General features: G+C 37.1%; 1 protein-coding gene and 1 long non-coding RNA gene across 9 annotated transcripts in view; one reads left to right on the forward strand and one right to left on the reverse strand.

Annotated features, from left to right (window-relative positions):
- C14H5orf58 (chromosome 14 C5orf58 homolog) overlaps positions 1 to 25,541 on the reverse strand; it is a 62,642-nt gene that overhangs the window by 16,008 nt on the left and 21,093 nt on the right. Inside the window, exons 1-2 of one of the 7 annotated variants that reach the window (XM_027468648.3) lie at positions 13,942 to 14,002; positions 11,579 to 11,669 (exon numbers count right to left, since the gene is read on the reverse strand). The exons of 2 other annotated variants lie outside the window; for them this stretch is intronic. In XM_027468648.3, the coding sequence (XP_027324449.2) occupies positions 11,579 to 11,610 (32 nt within the window). In that variant the 5' untranslated portion in view covers positions 11,611 to 11,669; positions 13,942 to 14,002. Of the gene's footprint in view, positions 1 to 11,578; positions 13,116 to 13,941; positions 15,018 to 25,541 lie in introns of those variants that run through there. 4 more of the 7 variants (XR_011803323.1, XR_011803325.1, XR_011803324.1 and 1 more) reach the window with 4 other exon arrangements.
- On the forward strand, positions 1,225 to 25,165 carry LOC110353714 (uncharacterized). 2 transcript variants are annotated; one of them, XR_002404533.4, is made up of 4 exons: positions 1,225 to 1,292; positions 4,088 to 4,323; positions 22,072 to 22,181; positions 24,226 to 25,165. It is a non-coding gene; the product is annotated as an uncharacterized lncRNA (long non-coding RNA). The 2 variants fall into 2 exon arrangements; XR_005269359.2 differs by lacking the exon at positions 22,072 to 22,181.

Below are 25,541 nucleotides of genomic sequence, written 5' to 3' on the forward strand. Positions count from 1 at the left end.
AGAATTACATTTGTAAGAGGTTCTTTCTCTCTCTCTCTCTTTTTTTTTTTTTTTCTCCTTTCTTTCCTTTCCCTTCCTTCCTTCTCTTCTCTCCTGTACATTTTTAGCATAATGGGAGAAGCAGTCTGGATTTCTCACATCCTCACAATTGAGGATGTTCAGACCAGAAGTTTCATCCACTTTAACAAGAAGCCTCCACAACATATGCAGTCAGAGAGTACTGTCCTGGTTTCAAAGTTGTGGCAACCCATACAAACCTATTTCTGAGGTGTGTTCTAACGTAGGGTACGTTGCAGAAGAACTGCCACAAACCAACATGAGGGCATGCTATTAATGCAGTTAAGGCACACTACAGTGAGTGGTTGTTAAACTGAGGATATTTATTCAGCTATGTCTACTTGAATGAACAAATGAAATAATATTAATTTTTGTTTGTTTATATAGCTTTATTTTCTAGATAGACTCAGAAGAAAATATGTCATATATATATATGTATATATATATTATTTAACACTTAGCGACATCCAAATTCCAGAGTACGTTCAAAAGACAACCTCAAAACTTGCAGGAGAAAATCTGTTGTTTCTCAATGATTTCCTTACCTAATATGCTTAGAGACATGCCATGATGTTAATGTGTGACACACCAACTGAGCAATTGCTTTTCATCAGGACTTCTCATTGTACCTCAGTTTCTGTATGCATGTCTGTACCTTTTCAGGAAGAGTGTAATTTCTTTTTCATTGCAAACGTTTTGCCTGGAACAAATACGTGACTTTTACTTTGTAGGCAAAGAATTCTGAGAAGGTCAGTAACAGACAGAATCTCTCTATAAAATGTGACAATCAATAACAGTTTAACCTCTAATCTATATTAACAGACAACCTTTATTTACTGTTTGACTTGTGTAAAGACAAAGGCAGGTAATCCAAAAGGAGTAGCCACAATAGAGACGAATGACCTTCTTTTACAAGAATGTAGATACCACTGAGTGAAAACCATTTCAGCTTCAGCATCATGCAAAGGGCTATTTTGCAAAGAAACACTGTGTGTTAGTTGTTGAAACTTTTTTGTGCATTCCCCGAAACAAATGACACTATTCTGAATATATTTTTTTTCTGGGCAGTAAATAACGTCTTACATGTTGACAATGCTAATATTATATTTTAAAATATATTTGCATTTGCATTTTTTGTCATTTTTTATTGCATTGTATAAATCCCAGAGCAGGGATCCACTAAGCTCACTTTGAGAAAGCCCTCTTTCTTGGGATAGCATCATGCAATGACACAGGTGATCATATAGCATTTCATTATGGTATACTGGCTGAATCTATGAGAAAGTACGTTCAACAAGATTTGTGGATATGTGTTGGGAGTAAAAGTCAGGAAGGTTAATTTTAAGTGACTTTTAAAATTTGGATTATTCCATACAAATAGTTTTCAAGGGTGAATATTCCTAATGCAAAGTAATCTTAGGATATTCAGTCTAATTAGTGCTTTAAATCTACTAGATAAGGGGATCAATGGGAAGATCAATGGGAAAATAATTCTGTTGCTACTTGTAATTGTGGGATTTAGCAACTCCACTGTGGCATTGGAGGGACAGAATAAGAAATGATTAGGAAGCATTTATTTTTAGGAAGATTGTTGCATGTTTTGTGCTCTAGCTAATCAATGTTTCCTAATGCATGAAGAGATGCATGTAATTAATTTTTTTTTACTGATGTTTAGATTTTAGTGATGCGTAAGATAGATAGCTGGAAATTTGCTTTAATCTTAAGCCATGTATCTTTAATTGATAAGTTAATCATTACTTGCAGAAATACTGAACCATGTCTGCTGCAGTTATTTGAATTGTTGATAAAAGTACATTCCTTTAAGAATACCTTATGAGCTTATTCGCTTCATTCTTAGTTTCCTTTTTCTCTAAATGAAAGAATCAATTTCTAGATAATTTTAAAATATTTTTCTTGCTCTTCATACTTCATAAAGTCTGTTTATAACACCAAAAGGCAAAAATCTTTTATACATGTAAGCAATTTTAAAGGCAGTCCCATGAGGTTTATTACAGCTGTATTTATGTGGGGGGCATTCCAAATGGTGATGGTACCAAAACATAAGTTCTAGGACACTTTGTCTTATCTTGCTGGAGACAGTATGAAAAGAAAACCACCACATTTCTGAGAATGGAAGATTTTCACTTTCTTTTCAACTAGGTAAGGAGGATGACACCACCTTTGTAAATGTACAATGCTATGTGTTTTTCAGACTTAGCCTGCTTAGCAAGAAGTGATCATACATCTTCTTGGCATTGTGTGAAACTTTCTGAAAACAAGGCCTTGCATACACATTGGTCATCCAAAATGGAATCACCCCAAATTGCTGGTCTTTTACCTCCAGTCTTGGCTTTCCAATTTAACTTTGTCTCTCACTTTTTTATTATGTGCAGTATTGTGCATATCCATCCTAATCAACTCTTATTACTTGGAACAATGAGGTTGAGTGTAACTCAAAACCTGAATTAAATACAAATCTAGCATGAGAATATCATTAAGTATCATAGGATTTAGAATGCAAATACTGTGTCCTTAAAGTTAAAACTGACCATAAAGTTTAGTTAAGTAATGGCGATGCATACTTAGAAGGACAGAAAAATTCAAGATAGCATTTGTAGCTGAAGCAACAGACTAATAGGGCATGTACACCATGAACACAACATGGAGTTCAAACACTCGTACCTTTGTAATCATTTTAACTCACTTTTGGCTAAACGGCATTTTGGAGGAAACTGATGAGAAGTGTGTCCTTTTCGCAGGTCTAGTAGAGCTTTAATTTTTTAAAATACATCAACACTAATACTCAAATGTTGTTTGTGACTCTAAAAATAGTGAAGCATAGATATGCCTAGATATCTGCTCATCAATTACTTTTAGTTGCAGGGGGAAAAAGTGGTTGTGCTGTTTTCATATTATGTTAATAGGAAGAGGGCTTATGGCAGAAAATACGGCTTTGTACCCATTGTACATACATCTCATAAATATGGAAAATGTATGCCAGGGAAATGTGTTCTATTTCAGTTATGCCAAACAACTGTCTCATTTATGAAGATATTGGTAACATAATGCTGCATATAATCTTTATCAGGAAGCACAATATGAAGTAGTTACTTCTCTTAAATGAACCGTTTCTAGCAACTAGGAAGTAAGAGAACATGAGGCAACGTGTCTCTTCTGTATTAATCCACATGCTACATTGAAGGTAAATTAAGGTAATTGGAAGCAGACAAGTTGGCTGTGAATGCATTCCTACAGCACAGATTTTGTCACAGTCTCGTAACAATTGCAGACAAAAATTTAACTGTTCAGCATATTCTGAATACTCAGTAACAGGTCATGACTGAATTCTGCTCTCCTCCAACCTGAAGAGAACCACATATTTGCATTTAAGTGCAAATTCAATGACATTTTGTTTTGCTAAGAAAACTTCCAAGTTATGAAACAAAACTGAGTCAAAGGCATACTGAAAGTGCCGCTTGTGTTAATGCAAAAGTGTCTGAGGTACAGAGCACAGAAAGCAAAGCTAATTTTATCTTGCATTCTCAGCAAAGTAAAGTAGTCCTTACTTCCTTAGTGGGTTTTCAAGTAAGTTTCAGATAGTAAGAGCATTTAAGTTGTGTGCTATTTTCTCTGTCATTGTGTGCTATTTTCTCTGTCAAAAGCATAGGGGTCACTTTTCTTCATACCAAATATTCATCCTTTTTTGTTCTACCACTAGAAAAACTTTTGTAGCATGCTTGCTGTTGTTTTTTTTTTTTGCCTGGCTATGTTAGTTCCCACAGACTCATCATTGGTCTAGACAGGGTCATGACAATACAATCTGACTTTACAGTCCATTGAAAATTAGCCTGAAGAGCTAAGGAATAATTTTAATACTTATGAACTTTTATGAGAATATCATTACCAATTCAAGTTACTTCTTTCTGAAAATGCAGGCAAGTGCTCTTGCCTAGTTTTATGTATTTAATTTTTCACATTCTTTTTACCCCTGCCTTCCTAATTAAGTGGACTCTTTCAATGCTTTCTCTAGTTTTTGCAAGCTTCCAAAACTTCGTGAAGCAATCTCTGAGAAGATGATGAACAGGACACAGAAAAACCTGAACAAGCTTCTACCTTATTTCTTGGAGTACTAAATCTACTATGTTTTAGCTTCCAAAATTCAAGAAGATGCATCCTGTGCCATAACAAGAGAACCTATCTAAATATCAAAGCCCAGTTTTGCTGAATTCAAAATATACACATTATGTTGTCTGAAAAGACTGAAAGGTATGAATTTTGCACTTGTCAATATTTCCTTAATAATAGATGAATTTTAAATGTCTTTATCATTAGCATACTGGTATTTTCCATTATTTGCATTTGCTAGCAACCTTTTTTGTCCTTCCAGCAGAGAATGCTAGTACTTATTTACACAAAATAAAGACAGCCTCACTTCATAAGTTCAATATTTTGGGCAAGCAGTAGTTTACCAGTCCACTATCCAGTCTTAGCAGGAAATAGTCCTAGTGCTGATCACAAGGAGATGACTTGTGGTATCAGCTCATTTTGAGAAGTTTAGCAAACATGTTATCTCTAGCAACAGGTCTGATGCAATGTTTATAAGTTCAATCTGTCCTGTTTTGCCATTGTTGGTGATATGCTTGATACCAAAACAACCTAAACGTCTTTTTTTCACTGTGACCTTCAGAAGGTCACCTACAAATGATATTTCATCATAATCTAATATTTGAAAAATGTGTTTAAAATGTAAAAACATTATCCTAGATTTAAGACTTTAAATATTACTTACTGTGAAGCTTGAATGACTTTACACTGCAGAAAGCTTTTAACTGATAATCTGATACTAATTTAAACAGGCTCTGTATTGTCCAAATAATGAATATGCCAAGTTGCATGGTGGATTATCTATGTGACTGCAAAGGCTTATTTAAAATTAAGATTAGATAGACATCTTTACTTGTTTACTTAAGGAAAATCTTACTCCAGCACACCTGAGCCGAGGCTTACTCAAACACAGAGGGAACATTATATGGACAGACAATTAGAAGAAAAGAGAAAAAAAAAATACAAAATTTCCAAGAGAGTTTTTCTGAGTTGTGCAGATATATTTTTGGTTCTTACTATTTTTGCCTGTGGTTAAGGCATGGCATTAAAGTCCTTGGGTACTTCCTTCCTTACTTTACTATCAATATGTCCATAAACAATTAAGGGAGAACATAATTTTTATTCCCTATATATGTCATCTTTCATCATTTTTGTCTCAGCTATTTAAAAAGTAGATGGTCCAGGTCAATGTATAAACCAACAGAACTAAACCCCATATCTGGTATCTGAAGGAGTTGTGCCACTTCAGAAGAAAAAATATACAGCAGCAGAATGAAACCAAGAGAAACAAAATATCCACTGCCAAAAAAAAGAATTTGAGATGACAAATTGTACACCTTAATATTCTTATTAATTACAGTTATCCAAGGATTGCTGTAGCACTGTAAAATATGTTATCTTAAAGCCATAAAAACATTTGCATAATAAATTTTACTAAAGTAATACTGGCTGCAAAAAAGCCCGTAATGTCTATGGACACCTGCTATTACTAAGACCTCCAAAACCTGTGACAAGCCCAAGTAATCTTTGTTAAATCTGCTTAAATTGTACTATGTTTCCATTTCAGCTGCACACAGCTTTGTAAATGTACACTTTTACAGGAACTGGTGCTGAAAGTGAATTTTGTTCTCAAAGAATCTCTGTAAAAGATTTCATCAAAAAATGTATTTGGCTCTGTCGAGATCAAATTTCTTCTTGTTTACATCTCTCTAATTCTGAGACAGAAAAAAATTACTACTAGTTAATAATACAGTAATGCTTTATAATTGGTTTGTTTCATATTCTGATCCATGTATCTAGTTTGGACATAAAGTGTGCAAAGATAGAAAGATATTATTTATAAAATATAACAAGAGACAATATGCAAGTCTTGGATGAAATTTCACTTTGGCCATCATCTTTAATAATAAAACTGTGCCTCTCATCATGTTCAGTACCAACTCAGGAGAAAGTGTGTCCTTACTGAATGATCATGTGTCCTCTCTGAACCACCTGCAAGTGTGCTTACTGAATCACCAAAGTCATTTCCCGTTTCTTTGCAGTCTTCCAGACCTACCTTGTTTAGCCTGAAATCAGACAGTGTCAGAGTTCAAGGTCATGTGGCTTCAGGCAAAATAAACTTGAGCTAGTTGTTAAGCTGCACGTTATGTATAATTTCAATTTTTTTTTTTTAAGAGTAGTATATTAAACAGGCTAGATTATAGATGCAGAGTTTACAGCTGCTGCTTTTATTTACTGATGCATATTTGTACCACATACAAAAGCTTGAGTGTTCCTGATAATAGTTAAGGCTATAACACGGTAGTCCAGGGAAATAAGACACTGACAGAGGTCAGCAGAAGATAATGGATGAAATGTAACACAAAAAAAAACCCCACAGTTCCTACTTAAATACATGCAGGTGCTTAGGTTTCAGAACTCAGATGTTTCACCAGGATAACAGCAGAAATTAAAAACAAGCATGTACGAGCATTATACCCATTTAATGTTAATTTCACAGCAATGAATGGAAAACTAGGAAATATATGGTAGGATTTTCCATTTACTTCTAGAACCTAAAAAAAAGAAAGAAAAGTACTTCAATCTCAACATCAGCTCTACAATGTTTTTTGCATGTGAGATGTGTTAGCAAGTTTACACTTGGACTATCTTGTGGTCCACAGAAAGGCCAAAAAACTCTGCTCTAGAGGTTATAAGGAAAATGTAATCAGGGGTATACTTGGTTTATAAAGTTATACATTGATCTGTCTGTGTATACATTATCTCAAATAAACAAATTTATGAAGCACCAGTTTGCGAAAGAGACAACCTATAAGGTATTTTTGAAAAAAATGTCTCCCCATTTCTTATCAGTTCTTATCACGTCCCTAGTTCTGAGAGTTCTTTCAGAAATTTTGCTCATAATGTAGCTATGTATGTTTGCAATAGTATTAAAATTTGTCCCAGAACCGTGCACGTGTCACAGTCTATTCCTTTGAAAATAATTCATATATCTGTATTATGAAAAGCAGAATATTGCAGCTGGAAAGGTCTCTGGCTCCTGAGTATTTACCCTAGATGTTAGGTATGTTTGTACAGTCTGGGCTGTGACAGCTATATTCTTGTAGATACCATATTTGCATACAAGGAGTGATGCTGTCCACATTTGTTTCTAATATAATTTAGAATAAAAAATAATGAAAATAAATAAGTAAAACATCATGTCCTCCTGCAGGACAGAAAGGAGTAAGCCCTAAAACCAGGTATAAAGACAAAGGGATCCAATTTTGTATCTTTGGTTTAAATGCTCCCTGTCAGGCACAGACCCTTACCACAACATTCCTACCACTTCTGCTCATAGTGTCTCACCTGCCCTATCCCTTTCACCACCCACCTTTTTTTTTTTTTAAGTGGCAGTTTCTACTGAAATTGTTTCAGATGATAGATATTATCCTATGAAAAGTACAATATTCTTTTTTGATAATTAGCAGCACAAATGTCACCGTGTTTGGATAAGCTATGGTAGTACACAGTCCCTTTTGAGCTTTTTCTCTTCTGACAGACACTGAGGTCTACAGACCTGAAAGAGACCCTAATAATGGGTCAAGGAGTCCAGCTTCTGTGACATTATACAACACCATTTTTTGTTTCAGGGAAGGACCTTTCATGAAAAATAGGTAACTACGTAGCTGTGATTCCAGACATCCTCAGTCAATGTTGGGACAACAATAGAGAAGCACCACTAGGGAAAATTCTAATGAGCTGGAAGATATTTCCATGTTTAACCTGGCAAGCAAAGGTTGAAACAAACAGAAGTACATTTATATATCCAGCAGGCAGGAGGAAGAGACATATAAACCTAAGGAGAATGTTTGCTTAAAAGTAATAGGGCATAATAAGGTCATGCATTTAAACTGGAAATTAGAACAAGGTATGTGAAATTCAAACAAAGGGCTAAGGACATAAGGTGGGTGAAGACCTTACCAGCTTTAAGACGGAGCCTGAGCATGACATGGCTAGCTGCTGTAGAGTGGGGCTAGACAGGGCCCGTTAAAGTGATCTGACCCTGCTTGAATCTCAGAGGCAGGCAAGCTGTCCACCTGGAACTTCAGGACTGCAGGATGGCCTGTTAGGGCCTGGGACACCTCCTCTGCACCCCCATTTAACAGTTCGGGGCTTCTTTTCAGAACCCCCTCTGCTCAATTTGGCATCCTCATACAGGTACACAGCCTCACAGGTGCACTTTAGCCAGGTGACTCAGCACCATTCATCACCATGCATTTGAATTTTCCATCTGTAGCTAGATGAAAGCTGTGTGACATGCACAGTGTTTTACAACTCCTCATTGTCTTGGTCTTAAACAAAGCATGCCAACACACATTTTATGAGCAATATTGTTACCTATCTAAGGTACCACTTGGTGCTCTACATACCTCAGTACTGCTCTGTGCTCACAACTATGAATGCCCATCAGAAGACGTGGAGGGTTTGTTTCTTGGTTTCTGTGTAACATTTTGCTTTTCACCTTTTACTTACATAGCAGTGGGAATTTAGTTGCAGGTTTTGACGTATCCTGTTGAGTATATTTTTAATAATATGCAGCAAGATGTGTTGAACATAATTTATGTAGCCCTAGTCTTATGTAAAATGCTGCAGAATCAGACAGAAAGTCAAATCCTACTCCCAGAATTTCTGCAGTTTACAGTGGGACAGATGTAGCCCAAATGTAATGGAGAAGGGTAGACCGTCCTGCTAAAATTATGCAACAGAAGTGGGACTAATAAAAGGTTCAGGGTGCATTTTTATGCCCACTGTGTCCCGCATTCTCCTGTTAAAGTGATGTCAGTGGTATAAAGAAAAAGGGACTAACAGCTCTAAAGCCCCTTAACTTCCCTTCCTTTTTATCTATTATTTCCCTCTCCAGCAAACAGACCTTTAAAAAGGGAACACAGGAAAACAACACCACAAAAGAGAATGTGAAGCAGCTGAACATAAGTCTTTTCCCTATTCAGTATTTTTTGGCTGTACTTGTGCATTGATATCCTAGGGCATGAGGACATGACAGTATTTTCGGTTTGTAAGTCTCTATGAAATAACATACAACACAAATGAAAAGGAATACTATATCAGGCAGGACAGAAGCTGAAGAGGCATAATGCCTTGAGGAAGAAAGCATATCTATTCTTCCTTACAGAAAGGAAAGGGATTATACTCAGTTAAGCTCTCTCCACATGAAGAAAGTTTCATTTGTCAGAAATGACAGTGTCAGGAAATAGGTTTCTTTTTGAAAATGAATTATCATCAGTCCTGCTTCTCAAATTATTTCTAATTACATTATTCCATACATTAAATAAAACTTTTTTTTTTCCCCTTTCATGGTTGCTAGCCATGGTATTCATGTATTTCTTGATCTGGAAGTACGTACTTAATCATTGGAAAAAGTGAATGTAAATGTTTGGCTTTCAACCAGGCAAACTGTGAAAAAGGAACTTCTTTTTCATAGTCAACTGCAAACACTTCCAGCTCACTTTTTATTCAGATTCTTCTAATTTGTAGTGATGTTCACTCATTAAATGTGCCAATAATTACAGAGAGAATACAAGAATACTTGAAAATATGTATGAGGAAGCCTGGAAATTTTGCATATAAAAATACTGGCTTTGAAGTGTCTGTATATATCCTTGAACAAATAAGTACATTAACATTTACCTATTTTCAGGGATTTTAGAAGAGACCAGAGAAGGACATTGGTTTTCCCATGTAAGACAGCAAAAGGAGCTTTATATGATATGAAGAATAAGTAGTTCTCCAATGTTTAGTAGCACTAGTGTCTGGAATGGTCATGGTTCTGAGGTGCACTGGCATTAGGCAAATACATGTGGGTATTTTCTCAGTGAAGTACAACTACTAATTTCTAGGCAACACAGGTAGAATGGTGATGGTGTACAGGGACTTATGATTCCTTTTTGAGGAGCTGGAATGGAAATTTTATAATGCAAATTCATTTTGGCATGCTCTTACAACTGCCAGTAATTCCCACCCTCATTGCCAACAAATTGTCTGCCAGGCACGTCAGCCAGTCTGAAACAAGTTTCACCACACATTGCACTGACCAAGTCTCAGTCACATTAACTCAACTAAAGCTTTAAATGAACCTTTAGGGAGAGGCAGAAAATATTCTAAAACTTGATGGACAGAAGGAAACCTTTGCCTTTAGTTAAGGCAGCAGGAGTTCTACGAAATGTTTTGCCACTAGAAATTGCTGCCTACTTGCTTCTGCTTCTTCTAGCTGCTATCATTCATTTTCACTGGGAACCCCTTGGAATGGCATAGGCACTGTGGAGCAGGAGAGAAGACAGATGGCTAAGATGTCTCCTCATATCCTGCCAAATCCAAGCCTTTCAATTGTGTAGGAACACGTGGGACCTTTTGTTCCATTCTGTTTGTCTCTGCTGAACACACTGTACTATAAATTGATTCTGAGAGCAATAAATGAAAAACAAGCAATTAGGCAACCTACTTCAATGCATGGCATTCCCACCATTGTCCATCTAGTCTCACGTTATGCAATTAAAGAGAGACTATTACATATTACACAGAACATCTGTAGCAGCTTTCTTTTTTTTTTTTTTTTTAAAGTGTTAAAAAACCCAACTATCAAATGTGATTTCTGTCATAGTCTTCCTCCTCTGTGCTTATACCTTGCAAATGTATTATAATGTTTCTTGTAACCGTTTGCAGTCCTTATTCAGCCAATCTAGGCACATTTAGTTCTCTTAAGCAATAATTTCTAATGAGACAACAGAGTTGGAAGAAACTGTGAAAAAAAAAAAAAATCAGGGTGTAAAACCTCTGTAGTAGTGGACATTAGTCACTGTATGACAGTAACAAGACCAAGTTCTTGCAGGAGTGCTGGACAATGCCAGAGTACTAGAAACATGATTCCTCCCATTTGTTGTTAATTCGCTGTGTTCAAATCTAAATAGAAAAAAGTTTCTAACTGAAGAACTCTATCAGGCTTTACTCCCAACCACTAGCACTTCTGCTCATGATCCTCTAAATATTCAAAGTTAGGGTGGAGAAATTAAGACAGACTTCTGCAAGGACTTTCATGCCAAGCTCCTTTTGGACATCCGAAACACAGAAATGGCTTTGAAGTGGACATGTTTAATCTACTTATTTCCATAAGAAACAGATTTTCATTAAAATGTCTTTTTCTCCCCAGTAACAGAGTAAAACAAACAAAAAAATCAAAACATATATTATACAACCTCAAGAGGGCAGCATGGTATTTCAAGAATCACCTTAACACAAAGGTAGTGATGCCTTAATAGCAGGCTGTAATGACAGCATTGAATTAAGATTATTGTAAACTGTAATTATAAATAAATAAATAGGCACGAAAAGAGAGAAGCCCATGGCAGTAACACTAGCTCACCTGTTTTGCTGCTGTCCATGTATGATTACCATGCATGATTCTCAGTAGCAGATGACGCAGGGTTGCAGTTTGCAGATGTTTGTCCTCTATGCTGTACCAGATACAACAGCATAGCTTTCCCTGCCTCTCCTTGTTTAACCAATACCCTCTATAAGCAACCTGTTAAAAACTGTGATACTACTGGTTTTAGTGCAAAGGATAGCCTGGTTCTGTGATAATGAGATTCTTGTCCGCAATTGGTAATAATTCTGCTCAGGCTTTCAAATGGTACATAAGAGTTTAGGATTATAGCAACACTGAGTGCAAGGTGATCTCATGATTATTTGAATACAGTCACCTTTTATGGCACTGCATTATATCATCCTTTCCTAAAAGTATTATATTCCATCTTGAAATTAGATAGTCTTCTAAGAGAAGTAGTAAAAGGGAAGAAATTATTTCAGAATTTCTAAGCTCTAATGAACCTTAGGTGAAATTGCACTGCAGATTTATTCTTAGCCAATTTATGTTTTGGTTCCTGTGACAACACTATCTGCTAGCTGCGACATTGCCTCTGTTTTGCTTAATTAGACATGTTTTTGTCTTTTTTGCTATGAGAAAAGCCTACAATTCCTCGATCATCTTAGTAGCACTTTTCTCTGCCTGTTCACCTTTTAATGTCCCTCCTTGAACACTGATGTTACATAATAATTACAGTCCAAATGAAAAATCCCCAGATCACTGGCCTTAAAACTTCTACATGCCTACTGGAAATCCATCATGGCACCATGTGCCTTTTATACACCGATGGGTTATGTATGGCATCATTAATGTGTATTCTGGAGACTTGGAGAAAGAATAAACTGATAAGTCAGGTGCAAGTACAATCTTCAATTCTGCCATTGCAGTGTGACAATGGCCAAATCAAAAAGGACTCTGCCTCAGGTACCCCATTTTAGAATAGACTTATGGGTTATAATATTCACCCATGCAACTATATAATCCACACTGCAGCTACAAAATGATATAGAACAGAAACCACATGCCATAATAGCACATTCTCCAGCTCACTGAAGTAGTCTCTCTGCTGTAAGTCTCACAGTGACACGTCCAAGGTTAACTAAGAGGTTTGGTTAAGAAAAATTACTTGAACAGACATTACTGGCAATATATTACCTGCTGCCAGGCAGATACTGCATTCTGACTTATCACAACTGTGAATAGAAATGTATTATTAGAAAAAAAAATAAATAAAATATTAAAAAAAAAAAAAAAGTTTAAAAAAGGAACAACTAACCTTGATCATCACTTATTTCATGCAACAAAGACTACCATCATCTCTGATCTTGGCTTGGATTCTATGTATTAAAAACACTGGGCTGTCCTAGAAACCACTGCATCATTTTCTTCATTTTCATTTTATGAGGTAACATTAATTTTCCACATCAAGTTCTACCTCCCTGTTTGGCCTCATTGGTGATATTGGTGATATTTCCATTCCAACTAATACTGTGTATATTAAATACCCATATTAATTATAAATCCAAACTGGGGTAAAAAAAAATAAATCATGAAGTTCCTATGAAATTCATTTTTCATAGAATGTGATTTTCAGAACATCCTTCTATTAGGAAGCATAAAATTCTTTCAACAATTAATGAATTTTAATGGTGATATTCTTATTGTGTTTTAACCATTTCTTTATATTTTACTGGTATCACAGAGTGGTTTAGGTTGGAAGGGAGCTCTGGAGGTCATCTAGTCCAGCTCCCCTGCTCAAGCAGGGCCACCTAGAGCAGGTTGCCAAGAACTGTATCCAGACAACTTCTGAATAGCTCCAGGGATGGAGATTCCATATACTGGTATATTGCTGTATAACTCAGTGCTTCATGTATTATGATAATTTATCCTTTCTATTACATTTTCTAAAATAAAACCTCTCTCAGTCCTGTCCTGGGTTTGGTTAACTCACAACAAGTCCAAAAGAATTCCTTCTGGAACTGTTCTTGAAATCAGTATAATACATTTCATCATAAATCCGGTTTACTGAAGAGAACCTTTTCTAACAGCATGTTTATGACCTCTGCTTCTCAACCTCTTTCTCACAACCATAGTATATTGCAAAATAAAAACTCTTTTCTAACACCAATGTTGTTCTCAGAACAAAGAACACTTTTTTGCGCCAGCTAACATACGATACTTTAACCTGTCAGGTTGCTATACCCTGCAAAAATCAGAACTTCGAACAACTAAAAAGCTGAATTTCTACTCAGGTAAAAAACAAAAACACAATGTTTTAAAAAACAACCAAGCCCTTCATAATAATAATATAGCCGTCAATTTGGCCAAAATGCATAATTAGCTCTCTCACAATTAGGTATTACCAGCATCTGGAGGAGAAATGTAGAAAGAAACCACATGAGACATGCTGGATGGCTCTGTTCTGCAGGAATTAAATGCATTGTAAGGGCAGTATCTGCTCCTACATCCTTTTTGTTAATACAAGATTCACACTTCTGATGTGTTTTTAAATGTGGCCCAGGTGGGTTAACTGTGGATTCCTCATCCTGTTTCTGCTTCTCCTTTTAATCTTGCCCTGGCACTCGTTTAACACCACAGTGAGCCAGTTTGTGGAGTTAATCTGGCAAAAAAATAATTTTGCCAGTTGGTTAAATAACCAGCTAGCTAGTTGGTGGGCTTTCTAAAGCTTCAACTGTCTGGCTATACGTGGACTTAGACAAGCACTTTGCCAATGTGAGGGAAGCATCTGGAGTGCTCAGCAGGAGGGCAGACCCCTTCTTTGCAGCAGCAGATTGCAGTTAGATTTTGTGGTGCATTAAAACTCCCCTCCCTCTGCGGGTGGTGCAAACAGCCATTGCAGGCTGCAGGCCTGAGGAATTCAGAAACATTTGGCTCCTACTGAACCCAACAGGTGTAGTGAATGAATACCCTTCACTTTAAACATGGCAGTCATAGACTACAGATTTTTTTTTATTATTATTATTTTTGATTTATATGATCTATATATCTGCATATGATCTATAAGAATTCTAGCAAGACTATGTACTCAAGTAATCCAGCAAAAATTTAATAATGTTCCCCAGAATCAAAGGTGGGGAAAAGTATCGAACAGGTTTAAAATTCTTTTCACAAATTGCCTTCAGTGAGCAAGTAGAATGATAAATAGTATACACAAAAAACATTCTGCATTTATCTAACTCCTAATAATTTAGGATGTTTACCCCTGTGCCACTGCTGCACCATGTAAACCAATCAGTCAATGATTCAATGGAAGAACAAATGCTGAAAACAACAGAAGACTTGTGGGATAGAAGAAAGTAGTGCCCTGTTATCCTCCTCAAGACTTGAGCAATTTGTCTTGCAAATAGAGTTAATTTTCATCTAATCCATTACTTACACTTCAAATATGCCAGTTTTCTAGTGGTGAATGGGCAACTGGTGAATGGGCCACTTGCTAGTGTTTTTGTTTGTTTGTTTGCTTTCTGTTTATATATTGTTTGTTTGTTTTGTTTTGTTTTCCAGAGCCAATTTAATTGGGAAAATATATTTCCCTTCAAATGAAAGGCAAGTCTATGGATCTGGGTTCTGCCATTTGTCTTTCATTCTACCAGCTTGGAGAACAAGACAGCAAGCAAATAATAGATGATATTCCGTGTTTATTTTGTTAAGGAACAATACAAAGGATTCTGTAGCCAGTTCTAGAACAGTCTCTGCTTAATCAGACTTCTTATTTGCTCTTTTCTTTTACTCTCATCATCTGCTGTGCACATAAGCCAAATGCATATTTGTATATTACCCTGGCTGAAAAACGGTTTGAAATGGTACGATCTCAAAGAGATCAGCTGAAAACCTTCACTATTCCTATCTTCACAGACATTTTTAAACCACATTTAAAAGTGATGTGGTTGTCAATATTTTTAAATATCCTTGTGTACATAACATAATGAAAAAAAAAAAAAAGAAAATGATTGTTTTCTTTGAGTTTCTGAAAGGAGAGAGATACTAGTCTGACTAAACTGGGTAAATTCTATATAACTTTGATTTTCCACACTGCTGCATGTGTATATATTTCAGAATAACGTACATTACTCATTCAGAACCATTTTGTGGCTGGGTTGGGGATGAGCTTTGCTCCAGAGGCAGGAGAGCTGCCACATTTGTTGGCCATACGCTCAGATCTAGCATTCAGTTTTCCTGCTGCCTGTGAACATGAAATAATACGTTGTGAAACAACACATTGTCAAGGTTATCTGGGATTGCACAGCATCCTAAACACAGTAAGTTTCGTTCAGTCCTTGACCTTGGCACAGTGAAGCTGGATACCAATTCCGTCCATAGTGAAACACAGGGAGTTCCACAAATGACAGAATATGAAAAAGGGTTCAGTAAACTGGTGGCAGATATAATACCTCCTTCATCCTATATAATATAGCAGCTAGTCACAGTTAACCCAAAAGAAAATGGAATAGCAAGGGACTCTTCTGATGTACTTCGCTGAACAGATAGATGGATTGCAAACTCATTTTTTCTATCAGAACCTATCACTACCTCTTCTCTTTCTAAGTAGGAATTTGTCCTGCTTTCCTAAGGTTTATCGGGGGAACCTGTTATATGACTTCAGCATTTACAGTAACAGTCCTGATTAGATGCTCCTGATTTTACAAGGTTTCTACATTTAATAGATTGTTTGATGTGAAATTAAGCAAAGACAAAAACCAACCAAACAAACAAACAAAACCCTTCTAGACTGAATCACCTTGCAGGCAAAAAGAGAAAAACATACCAATGACTGAAAATAGGAACTATACTTTAATGACTGACCTACACTGCTCTGTAATCCAAGGGGGCTCTGCAATGGCATAATTTCTATGAATTTAAAAGTAGGAAGTCTAGATGCCTGGATCACTGATTCTTTCTGATAATGTTTAATGTACTGCTTTTTCTAATGGACGGCCTGTACGTAAGCAACCTATAGCCTTGTTGTCATTTAGCACCCTGTCTTCTCACAGAGTTCTGATTCAGAGATCCATTCTCTTTCAAAGACGAGAGCAGTTGCAGCTAAGGATTAGCCCTGGCAACTTTTTTCTTGTTGAGAAAGGAAAAGAGAAAAAGCAACAGACTGTGACTCTTGGGAATAAATCACTAGATCACACATTCAGTGCTAGAACAGCTCCTCTGGTATGACTACATGAAGCTGGGGAAGCTTCAACTGTAAAGAATGTTTCCACTAGCTTGCTTGCTTGCTTTCTTTCTTTCTTTCTTTCTTTCTTTCTTTCTTTCTTTCTTTCTTTCTTTCTTTCTTTCTTTCTTTCTTTCTTTCTTTCTTTCTTTCTTTCTTCTTTTGTCTGATTTGTGTATTTTGGGTTTCACCCTGATAGACAGTTAAACTCCGCAACAATCACACTCTCACTCCCCTCTCCCAGCTGTTGTTGCATTTTTCCTTTCTTAAATGTGCTCTCCCAGAGGCCCAGTCAGTGTCACTCACCGGCTTGGCTCTGGCCAGTGGCAGGTCCCTCTGGAGCAGCTGGAGCTGGCTCTGCTCTGACATGGGGCTGTTGCTTGGCTCTGCTCACAGAGGCTACCCCTGCAGTCCCCCTGCTCCCAAAACCTTGCCACATAAACCCAATACATTCATCTGCTCAGGTACCTGGCAATAGTCAATAACAAAAAGAAAGGACACAGACAGGATGCCTTTTGCACACATGCAATTATAAAAAATAGGTAGTAAAAAAATTATAAAAAATAGGTAGTAAAAAAGCATAGGGGTGAGACACCCAGTACTGGATACAGTTTATATTTATCCTGTTGGGAAGTCTGCATACCATGAGCTTAGTCCTACTATTCTTTCACTCCCCCATCTCCTCTTCAGTCAGATTTAGGGTATATATCCACCTTCTGTTTGATGAGGCAGGGTTAGTGAGGTTCTCAAGAGGCAGGTTTTGGCTCCCTGAATAGCTTCCCTAAGACCCAACCTTAGAGAATGCTAAAGAAGACGGAGATCTGCTTTGACACTTGCCAGATGGCACAGCTTGCAACTGCATCCTCTGAAAAGAAATAGCAGAAAGGCACAGCTCTAGTTACATTCTTCTCCATCCCCGATACATATGCTGCACCACCATTAGTTTTCTGGGGACTGGATACACATTGAGCCATCTCAGCTGGAAAGCCCTAAGTGTTGTATGGTCAACTCGTACTGTTTCTAACCCACACTGGGAGCAGCGCAGAGCAAAATCAGCACCTTGTATTCATGCTTCATTCCAAGTGCCTGGAACGTACATCCCTCCCCCTAATCCCCTAACCCTGAGCTTTACATAACTGGAGTGTTCACTTTGTTAGCATTTAGTGGGTTTTCCGCTAAATCATTTATTACCTTCAGAAAAAGAAAAGGAGCATCACTGGGTCTTAAATTCACTGGAAAAGCATTATATAATTGACCCAATGAGAAAAAATTTTTGCACTTACGTAGATATTACATTTCTTCCTTAATATATCCAAATATGCTCTGATCTGAGGGTTCAGCTTAGCCATTCCCTGGTGTCCACTAACTTCTGTTAAAATCCTTGTGGTAGAATTGGGTAAAATTAAGTCATGAACAGAAGATATATATGATGAACAACATATTTGTCTGGAAAAGATACCAAACAGCATTTGCACCCTGTCCTCCAAGGTCTGAAAATAATATTTCAGCCCCAAGCACTCAGGTTGTGAGAACACGTTGGAAAGGGAGATGGAGAAAGGTAGGCTGCAAAACAAAGATCACAGGGCAAAATAATAGAGTAAGAAAAATGATGTAGGAGTCCAGTTTCTTAACATGTGTTAAGATTTCTATCATCATTCTGATGTTAATAATTGACATGAAATACAGTGAGAGTTAGATAACAGCAGAAATGCTCATGCCAGGAACCCATTTCATTTTCCAGTGGTGTGAGGCACTGGGTAATGGGGAAATGCATAACCGCATTTCAGAGATGATCTTGCTTCACTGCGTTACATCTTGAGGAATTCTATACTGTCTAGAAAGAGATTTCTGTTTGTGGCAGGTAATAGGAGGTATTCTTTTTAAAGCAGAGAGTGGAAAAAGAACAGGATGTAAATTTTGTTTGTGGAAGTGAGGAATTAATAGCAAAGCATTGAGTCAGGTATAAGCTGGGTGGTTATTGTGCAAGCCTCATCACACAGTGCTGCCATCTCACCCCAATTTATGACCTGGAACATAGAAAATTTTACTGCTTTTAGCTGGGACTGCAAGTTGTACCAATGCGTACAACAATTTTATAAATCCAAGGGAAAGAGGTAAAAGCTCCAAATTTCTTTTGCTCTTTAAGCTAGCTCAGGTGTAAGCTGGACAAAATCTGATGACACACAGCACCACCTGAGCCTGCAAATCACATTGCCAACATTTGAGTACACGGTTTAAATCCAGTCATTCCTTATTGCCTGAACTCAGAATGCACATGCAAGCCAAGATTTGTTCTCTACCACAAGCAAGTACAAGTAAGTGAGTAGGAAGAGCTTTAGCATGGTTACAGTTTGTGCTTTCATGCGGATAGGCCACATTTTAATTTTTCACCATCACACCTGATAGGGATAGCATTTGTAATGACTCACAGAGAACCAGAAAATCTCAGCCCGCACAGGCAGCTGAGATCAGTGCCCTCTATGTCCAGCTTCCCAACCCCAAGAATTCACGAGACAGGGGGCATTCAGGCTTTCACTTCTCTTTACACTGCCAGAGTCCATGCTTTCTGGTTCATACCACCAAAAGCCAGCTTAAACCAGAGGTGAATCTACTACATGATATAACAAACGGCTGTTGCTCTTATTTGCCCTGTATGTTCTTATCTCACAGTTCACAATTAATCACCACCCTGGAAATCAAACACTAAAGTATTTGTACATTCTCTTTTAAAATACATTTCAATTTCCTTTTAGTTGAACTGCCCTGTCCTTCGCCACACCTGCTCAATGCATCATTCTGCACAGCACACTCTGTACATACCTGAGGAGTCTGATGACTCATGCTAGACAGGGAACATAATCACCATAGAAAGAATACAAGTTCAAAAGCTGTGATGCAATTGAAGTATAGAGGGGTGTCTGTTCATTAGCAAGTAATCACATTTGCATATTGATGATACATTACGTCACGTAAGGACTAGATCCTGTGCTCGGTAACATGAAATCCTCTTCAGTATGTGATCAAACAAGTAATATGAGTAATAAATATGTACTAAGCACTAAAGTCCTGGGCTGGAAAACTGTAAAACCAATCCCAAATATTTGGTAAGTATTTTTTTTGATGCATGTCAGCTTAGCCTTTGTGAAATCTAGCTTATTCTGTTCTATCTGGAGACATACTGCTCTTTGCAGAGAGAATACTTGGGAGAGGCTGATTTTATGGGAACAGCAATACAGATGAATTGGTCTCCTATCTAACATTTATAGGGAAGGTTTCCTTGATTTCAGCATAGATCACAGGTACAGTTGAAGGTACAGCTAGTTTCTCTGAATTGTCATTAAGCTCAGAGTACTCACTAGGTTTTAGAACAAATACATTAATTCCCAAGCCATTGCTGTTCCTCATCACATAAACTGCAAGGGATTGCTCTATTACCTACTACTATCACTGTCAGTTTGTGACAGTTATGCATCTTTTGTTTGTAGTACTGAAATATTTTTGCAACTCTGTGGTGTGTTTTCTCTATGAATTAATAAGTCATATGTTTACGAATATGCAAGCACTTTTCTCTGGAGATTGTTAGCCTTCCAAGTGTCTGAAGTATATTATTGCAGGAAATATTCCCTGAGTATTTTTTTAAAAGAACACAACTTCATTAAAAAGGAGCCTAAAACTCTCTGGAAATGCTGGAAGCAATAATCCAATTGCTACAGATCTTGAGACTGATTCAGTTCAGATCTTGTCATAGATGCAAAGCCAGGCCCAGTCTGATATCCCCTTGAGTGACATCAAACTTCCAAGAAGGAAGACAGTTAGAGCGATATCAGAGCTGAGACAGATCAGCTTCTTACAGTTTCACAAAATGACCTCAGTCAGCAGCTATTGATCAAAACTTCCATGGGAATGATGTCCTCACAAGGGTTCTGTGATGTCTCTTTGGAGGCACTGCGACCTTCCCCTATGTTGAGACACGGTTCCTTCTCCTGCTGGAGGTGGAACTGACCAATATGGTTAAAACGTTATAAAGATAAAAGGTAGAAGAGAAAGACACCATGATCAAATAAACCCCGTTTCCATAGGAAACAAGGCTAAAAATAAAGTGACACATTGTTTTTGGTTGTGAGGAAGCTAAAAAAGCAGACATTTTCAGCCTGATGTTTGTGTATTACCTGTAGTAATGTGGTGTGGAATACTACATTTCCCCTGAACCAATATAGGGACTGAGCTCTGAGTCTGCTGAACTTGTATTATGAAGGAAGGAAAATGAACTAACTAATAACTTTATTCAAAGTTTTACTGGCAACTTGTCTGTCTGATGATTTAACTGTTATTTACACTGAAACCGACATGCAAGAAGATTATAGCCTGTGACTCCCAGGGGAGCAAGCTGTGGAATTTTTGCATTCTGCACAATGTTATGGGTTGGCAACCACTCCTGTGTGCTAACACAGATCGCTTCAATCCCTTGTGTTTATCCTATAAACAAGAAAGTGCTCCACACTGTTGTCCTAAAGAAAATAGCTGAAATCTAAAGCAGCTCAGTCCTGTTTAAGCTGTCCCCAGACACACTGCCTACCACGCGGGTTTGTTTTTCATTTATTTGTTAATGAAAACTGGCAGCAGATGCTACACTTTTATTGAGTACATTAATCATTGAAAGAAAACAATATTTCTGCTGCTCTGCAACTCCTGTACTACAAGTAATCAGGCCTGCTCTTTCCTGTTAACCCTGTACATAATGTAGAATCCCCTTGAGCATGGGGATTTTTTTGCTACAGTACATTTCTGCTGTGAGATTGGATGCTTAAGTGCGGATTGAAGTAAGATCTGAAACCATCCATTTGGCTTCTGATTTGAAATTCAACTTGTGGCAATAAGTACAAAAAATACGTGACAGGTGCTTGGATGCTTTTAAGAAATAAGAATGCAGTCTTGATCTGGTTGCTGGCTTTCACAGAACAGTAGTAAGAACAGCAACACTACAAATTCCTGTCACTCATAGCTCTATCACAGCACCAATGTAAACAGTATGCACTGAATGCCTGTAAGGCATTAGGGAATTCCAGGTGCATATGCTGTATATACTCTTCATAAATTTGTGGCCACTAGCACAAATATTTGCTCATCTTATTATAAGGTAACAAGGGGTGTGTGTAAGTGCACAAGCTACCAGTGATATAATCAGCCCTTAAGCAGGCCTTTTCTTTTCCTCACTACTCATCTAGGGGTTATATTATTAGTGGCTAGCAGGGGGTAACTTTCTCTCTTGAGAATAAGCAACCCTGCACATGCTGCTCTGATAAATATCTTACAGCTCAAGACTGAACCTACAGTTCCAAACATCTGGATTTGTTACCTTACCTTTCCTCTGCCTTGTGCCATGCAGTGGTTACGAGATCCTGCCTGTGAGGACCTGTCCAGAAGGTAGGATGGCAAGAGTGGCACTATTTAGATGGGCTAACAGGTCTTAAACTGTTAACAAATATGGTTTGTTCTGTTTAGCAAAGCTGCACAACTGTAGATGACAATCATTACCTCCATATTCTCTCAACCTCCCATATAAAGCTTCAATCTGATTTTGAGGAAGGAAAGTGAATCAGAGAAGTGCAGTTCATACAGCTGTGGAGGTAACAATCCAAGACCAAATGAGCCTTAAAGTACAAGCCACTTCAAAAATATTTTACTGATAAAAATAAATACATAAATAGATAAAAACTATTCATATATAGTTTCTTTATCTCCTGGATTGGAGAAAAAAATAACCCCTGAGGTTGATCAGTGGAGGCACCAATGAAATAAGTGATCATCCTTGTGCCACTCTTATTGTATACTCGGTTACACAGAAGCATCTACCCTTCTGTTGACCAAATCATTTGTGGTTCAGAATTACGGAAAATTATTCTAAGAGATGAGTATAACAAAAGAGATGACAAGTTGTCCCTGGGGGGTCTGCGTGTACTCGTCTACAGAGAACAAATTGCCATGGAAAACACTGTAATACAGGATACTTTACAGAATACTTTATATGATTCACTCTAATGAATTAAGCATTACTTTTTCCTCTAAGCCTAGCTTCTGAATTCTTTTGTTAAATCAGCCCAAGGAGAGATGTACATGTCTCCATTTGTCTCTGTAATCAATTCAGTACAAGTTATAAATACACCAGGTACATGTAAATTCATTTTACTCTGCTCTATTTGGGAACAGGTCACTTTGCTATATCTAGTTTTGTTTGCATATCCTCCTGTCCATGTCCACAGGTGAATACAGTAGCAGAGAATAGTATGGGCTGGAAAACCATGGTGGGATGTCACCGAAACAGAACAGTGCTAACAGGTACCCTGCAGTTCCTGCAGCGCTTAGAGTGAGGACATATTTCAGTTTCTCATTTTAGACATCCTGGCAACAGATTTCCTGATATATGGGAAATTCTTCAGGACTTGGTAATTGTGCCTGGTAACTAAGTTGGTATCTCTCCAGTGAATACTGCATTCTCCAGCCTGAAACAGGAGATTTCTAGGGAGAACTGGACTAGTCCAGCTTGGACGGGTGTTAACATGAATTTGTGTGCAGTCTCTACATTCATTATCCTTCCCGTTACATCGTTCAGCTTTTCTCCATCCTGCAGGTTCACCCAAAGGGTGTAAGTTTATTGTCAACAGTATTTACTAAATTAAAGACAGTGACAGCTGCAGCTGTTAGAATACTAGTAAATATTTTTAATTTTTTTTCTTCTTTCTATATGAATGAGTTAAGATCTGTATGGTTGCAAACAAAATATACCAGACGAATACAAATGATAGAACACCAATTCTCTTTGTTTTTCGGTTCTTACAGTCTCTAGCACAGGACAATAGTTGAGTGATTAGAAAGCAATCCCTTAACAATTTTAAAACTAATTTTGTGGCATTTCCCACTGAAACCAAACTATTCCAGGTGGATTTTTACCAAATAAATTCCTTCATATGAAGTCACAAAAATTCTACTATTCTGTTCCCAGTTTGTAACCTAAAAAAAAAAAGCTTTAATATGCCTGTGGAAAAGGGTCAGTGAATTAGATCTTACACTAACAAAAACATTGCAAAGCCCTAATGCAATTATATCACTATGCCTGCTGTAGCTTCAATTTGCTTGTCTAAAGCAGGTAAATCTATTTTCTCTGGTACTAGTGAATATTAGTGTACCTCTAAGTAGTAAAACTTAAAAATATTGGATTATTCTGCCCACATAAAGAATTTTGATGCACAATTTGACATGCTTTATGAGTTTGATAGTTGGAAAATCAATCACCAAGTGCCTTAAGCAAGAAGTTAAAAATCATGGCATTTATCTTTCTCCGTAGTAATGTTGTATTTTTCAATATTCAAAGTTCTGACCTCAGTATTTTGCTGATTCTCACAATGTTTCTATACTATTGCCATAGCTCCTCGGGTAATTTGAGTTTTAAATTTTTATTTCTGTTTTTCAGATATCTGCAAAGACCATGAAATTCAGAATGGAGCTGAAAAGTATGTGATAAATAAGTAAACACTAAGTCCAGCTCACCTCCAAGCACTGCATCTTTAAATAACATTTTCTGAAGTAATAACTTGTTTTTCTCACCTAAATAGATATGAATTGTTGACACTGAAGAAAAAGAAATGTCAAATAAGAAGCTACTGCTTTTTACAGCTGCTTTTTTTTTTAGTGCAAACTATTAACTTTTGGTTTTCCATCTACATTTTCTGGATACAACCCTGGAAAAACACACGCTCATATGTTGGTGACTATAAAAAAGGGGATACAAGGTTCTTCTAAAACTTTACAATCTTTCAGAAAAAAAAACTTTTATCCGGAGAGGACGTGAATTATTTTATAACATAGCACTTCAACACAGTGGCATGTATTTCCAATTGTATCTACCTATTGCCACGTCTATTTAATATTACTACCTGTCTATATGGGAGCAATAGCGTTGCAGTACTTTACACTTTTAGTGCAAATGTTTCAATTCTTCAATTCCAGTGATTTTGCAAAACATTAAACAACTGGTAGAGCAAAAAAAAAAAAAACAAAAAAAAAAAACACACACACACAAAAAAAAAACAACAGCAAACTACAGGGAAAGAAGACAGAATGGAAACGATGATGATCAGACCAAAGGCCTGAATTTGCTGCCATTTACACTCACAGAAGTAGTCTCACTGTTTCTGTATATTTCCCTAAATACGGATGGTGGCAAGCACATCAGAGACTGTATGCGGATGGATTAAGAACAATGAGTCAGCCTCTCTGCTTTAATAAAAGGGGAAAAAAAAAAGAAACAAACTTGTAAAAACACCCCAGTGATTTTTAGTAAATCAGACAAGGTTATACAAACAAAATGCAATAGCCATGTGATCTCAGTAAAGCCAATTATATCTAAATAACCACAGTGCAGAGGTGTGAACTGTTCTTTGCTAGTTACTCATTAACTAATCTTCATTAATCATATAAAGTGTTGTGGTGTTTTTTTTTTTTTTTTTTCACGATTCTGGATTCTATAACCATAATCTCCCAATCACTGTTTTGCTCAGGTGGCCTCATTCCACCTGCTATCCTTTCCTTCCTTCCTAAGGTATTTTGCAATAGCAGCCGATGAGTAGGAGTTACAAAAAGGGGCTCCAGGTGTACAGCACAGATGAAATCTCTTCCAGGGAAACAGGGATTATTATTATTATTATTTTTTAATCTTACATTTTATAATCAGTGAAAACAAATGAAAAAGCAATTAAGTATCTTTCATTTGTTTCATGGGCTGACAAA

The sequence above is a fragment of the Anas platyrhynchos genome, chromosome 14 (genome assembly GCF_047663525.1).
Source record: "Anas platyrhynchos isolate ZD024472 breed Pekin duck chromosome 14, IASCAAS_PekinDuck_T2T, whole genome shotgun sequence".
NCBI classification, from domain to species: domain Eukaryota; kingdom Metazoa; phylum Chordata; class Aves; order Anseriformes; family Anatidae; genus Anas; species Anas platyrhynchos.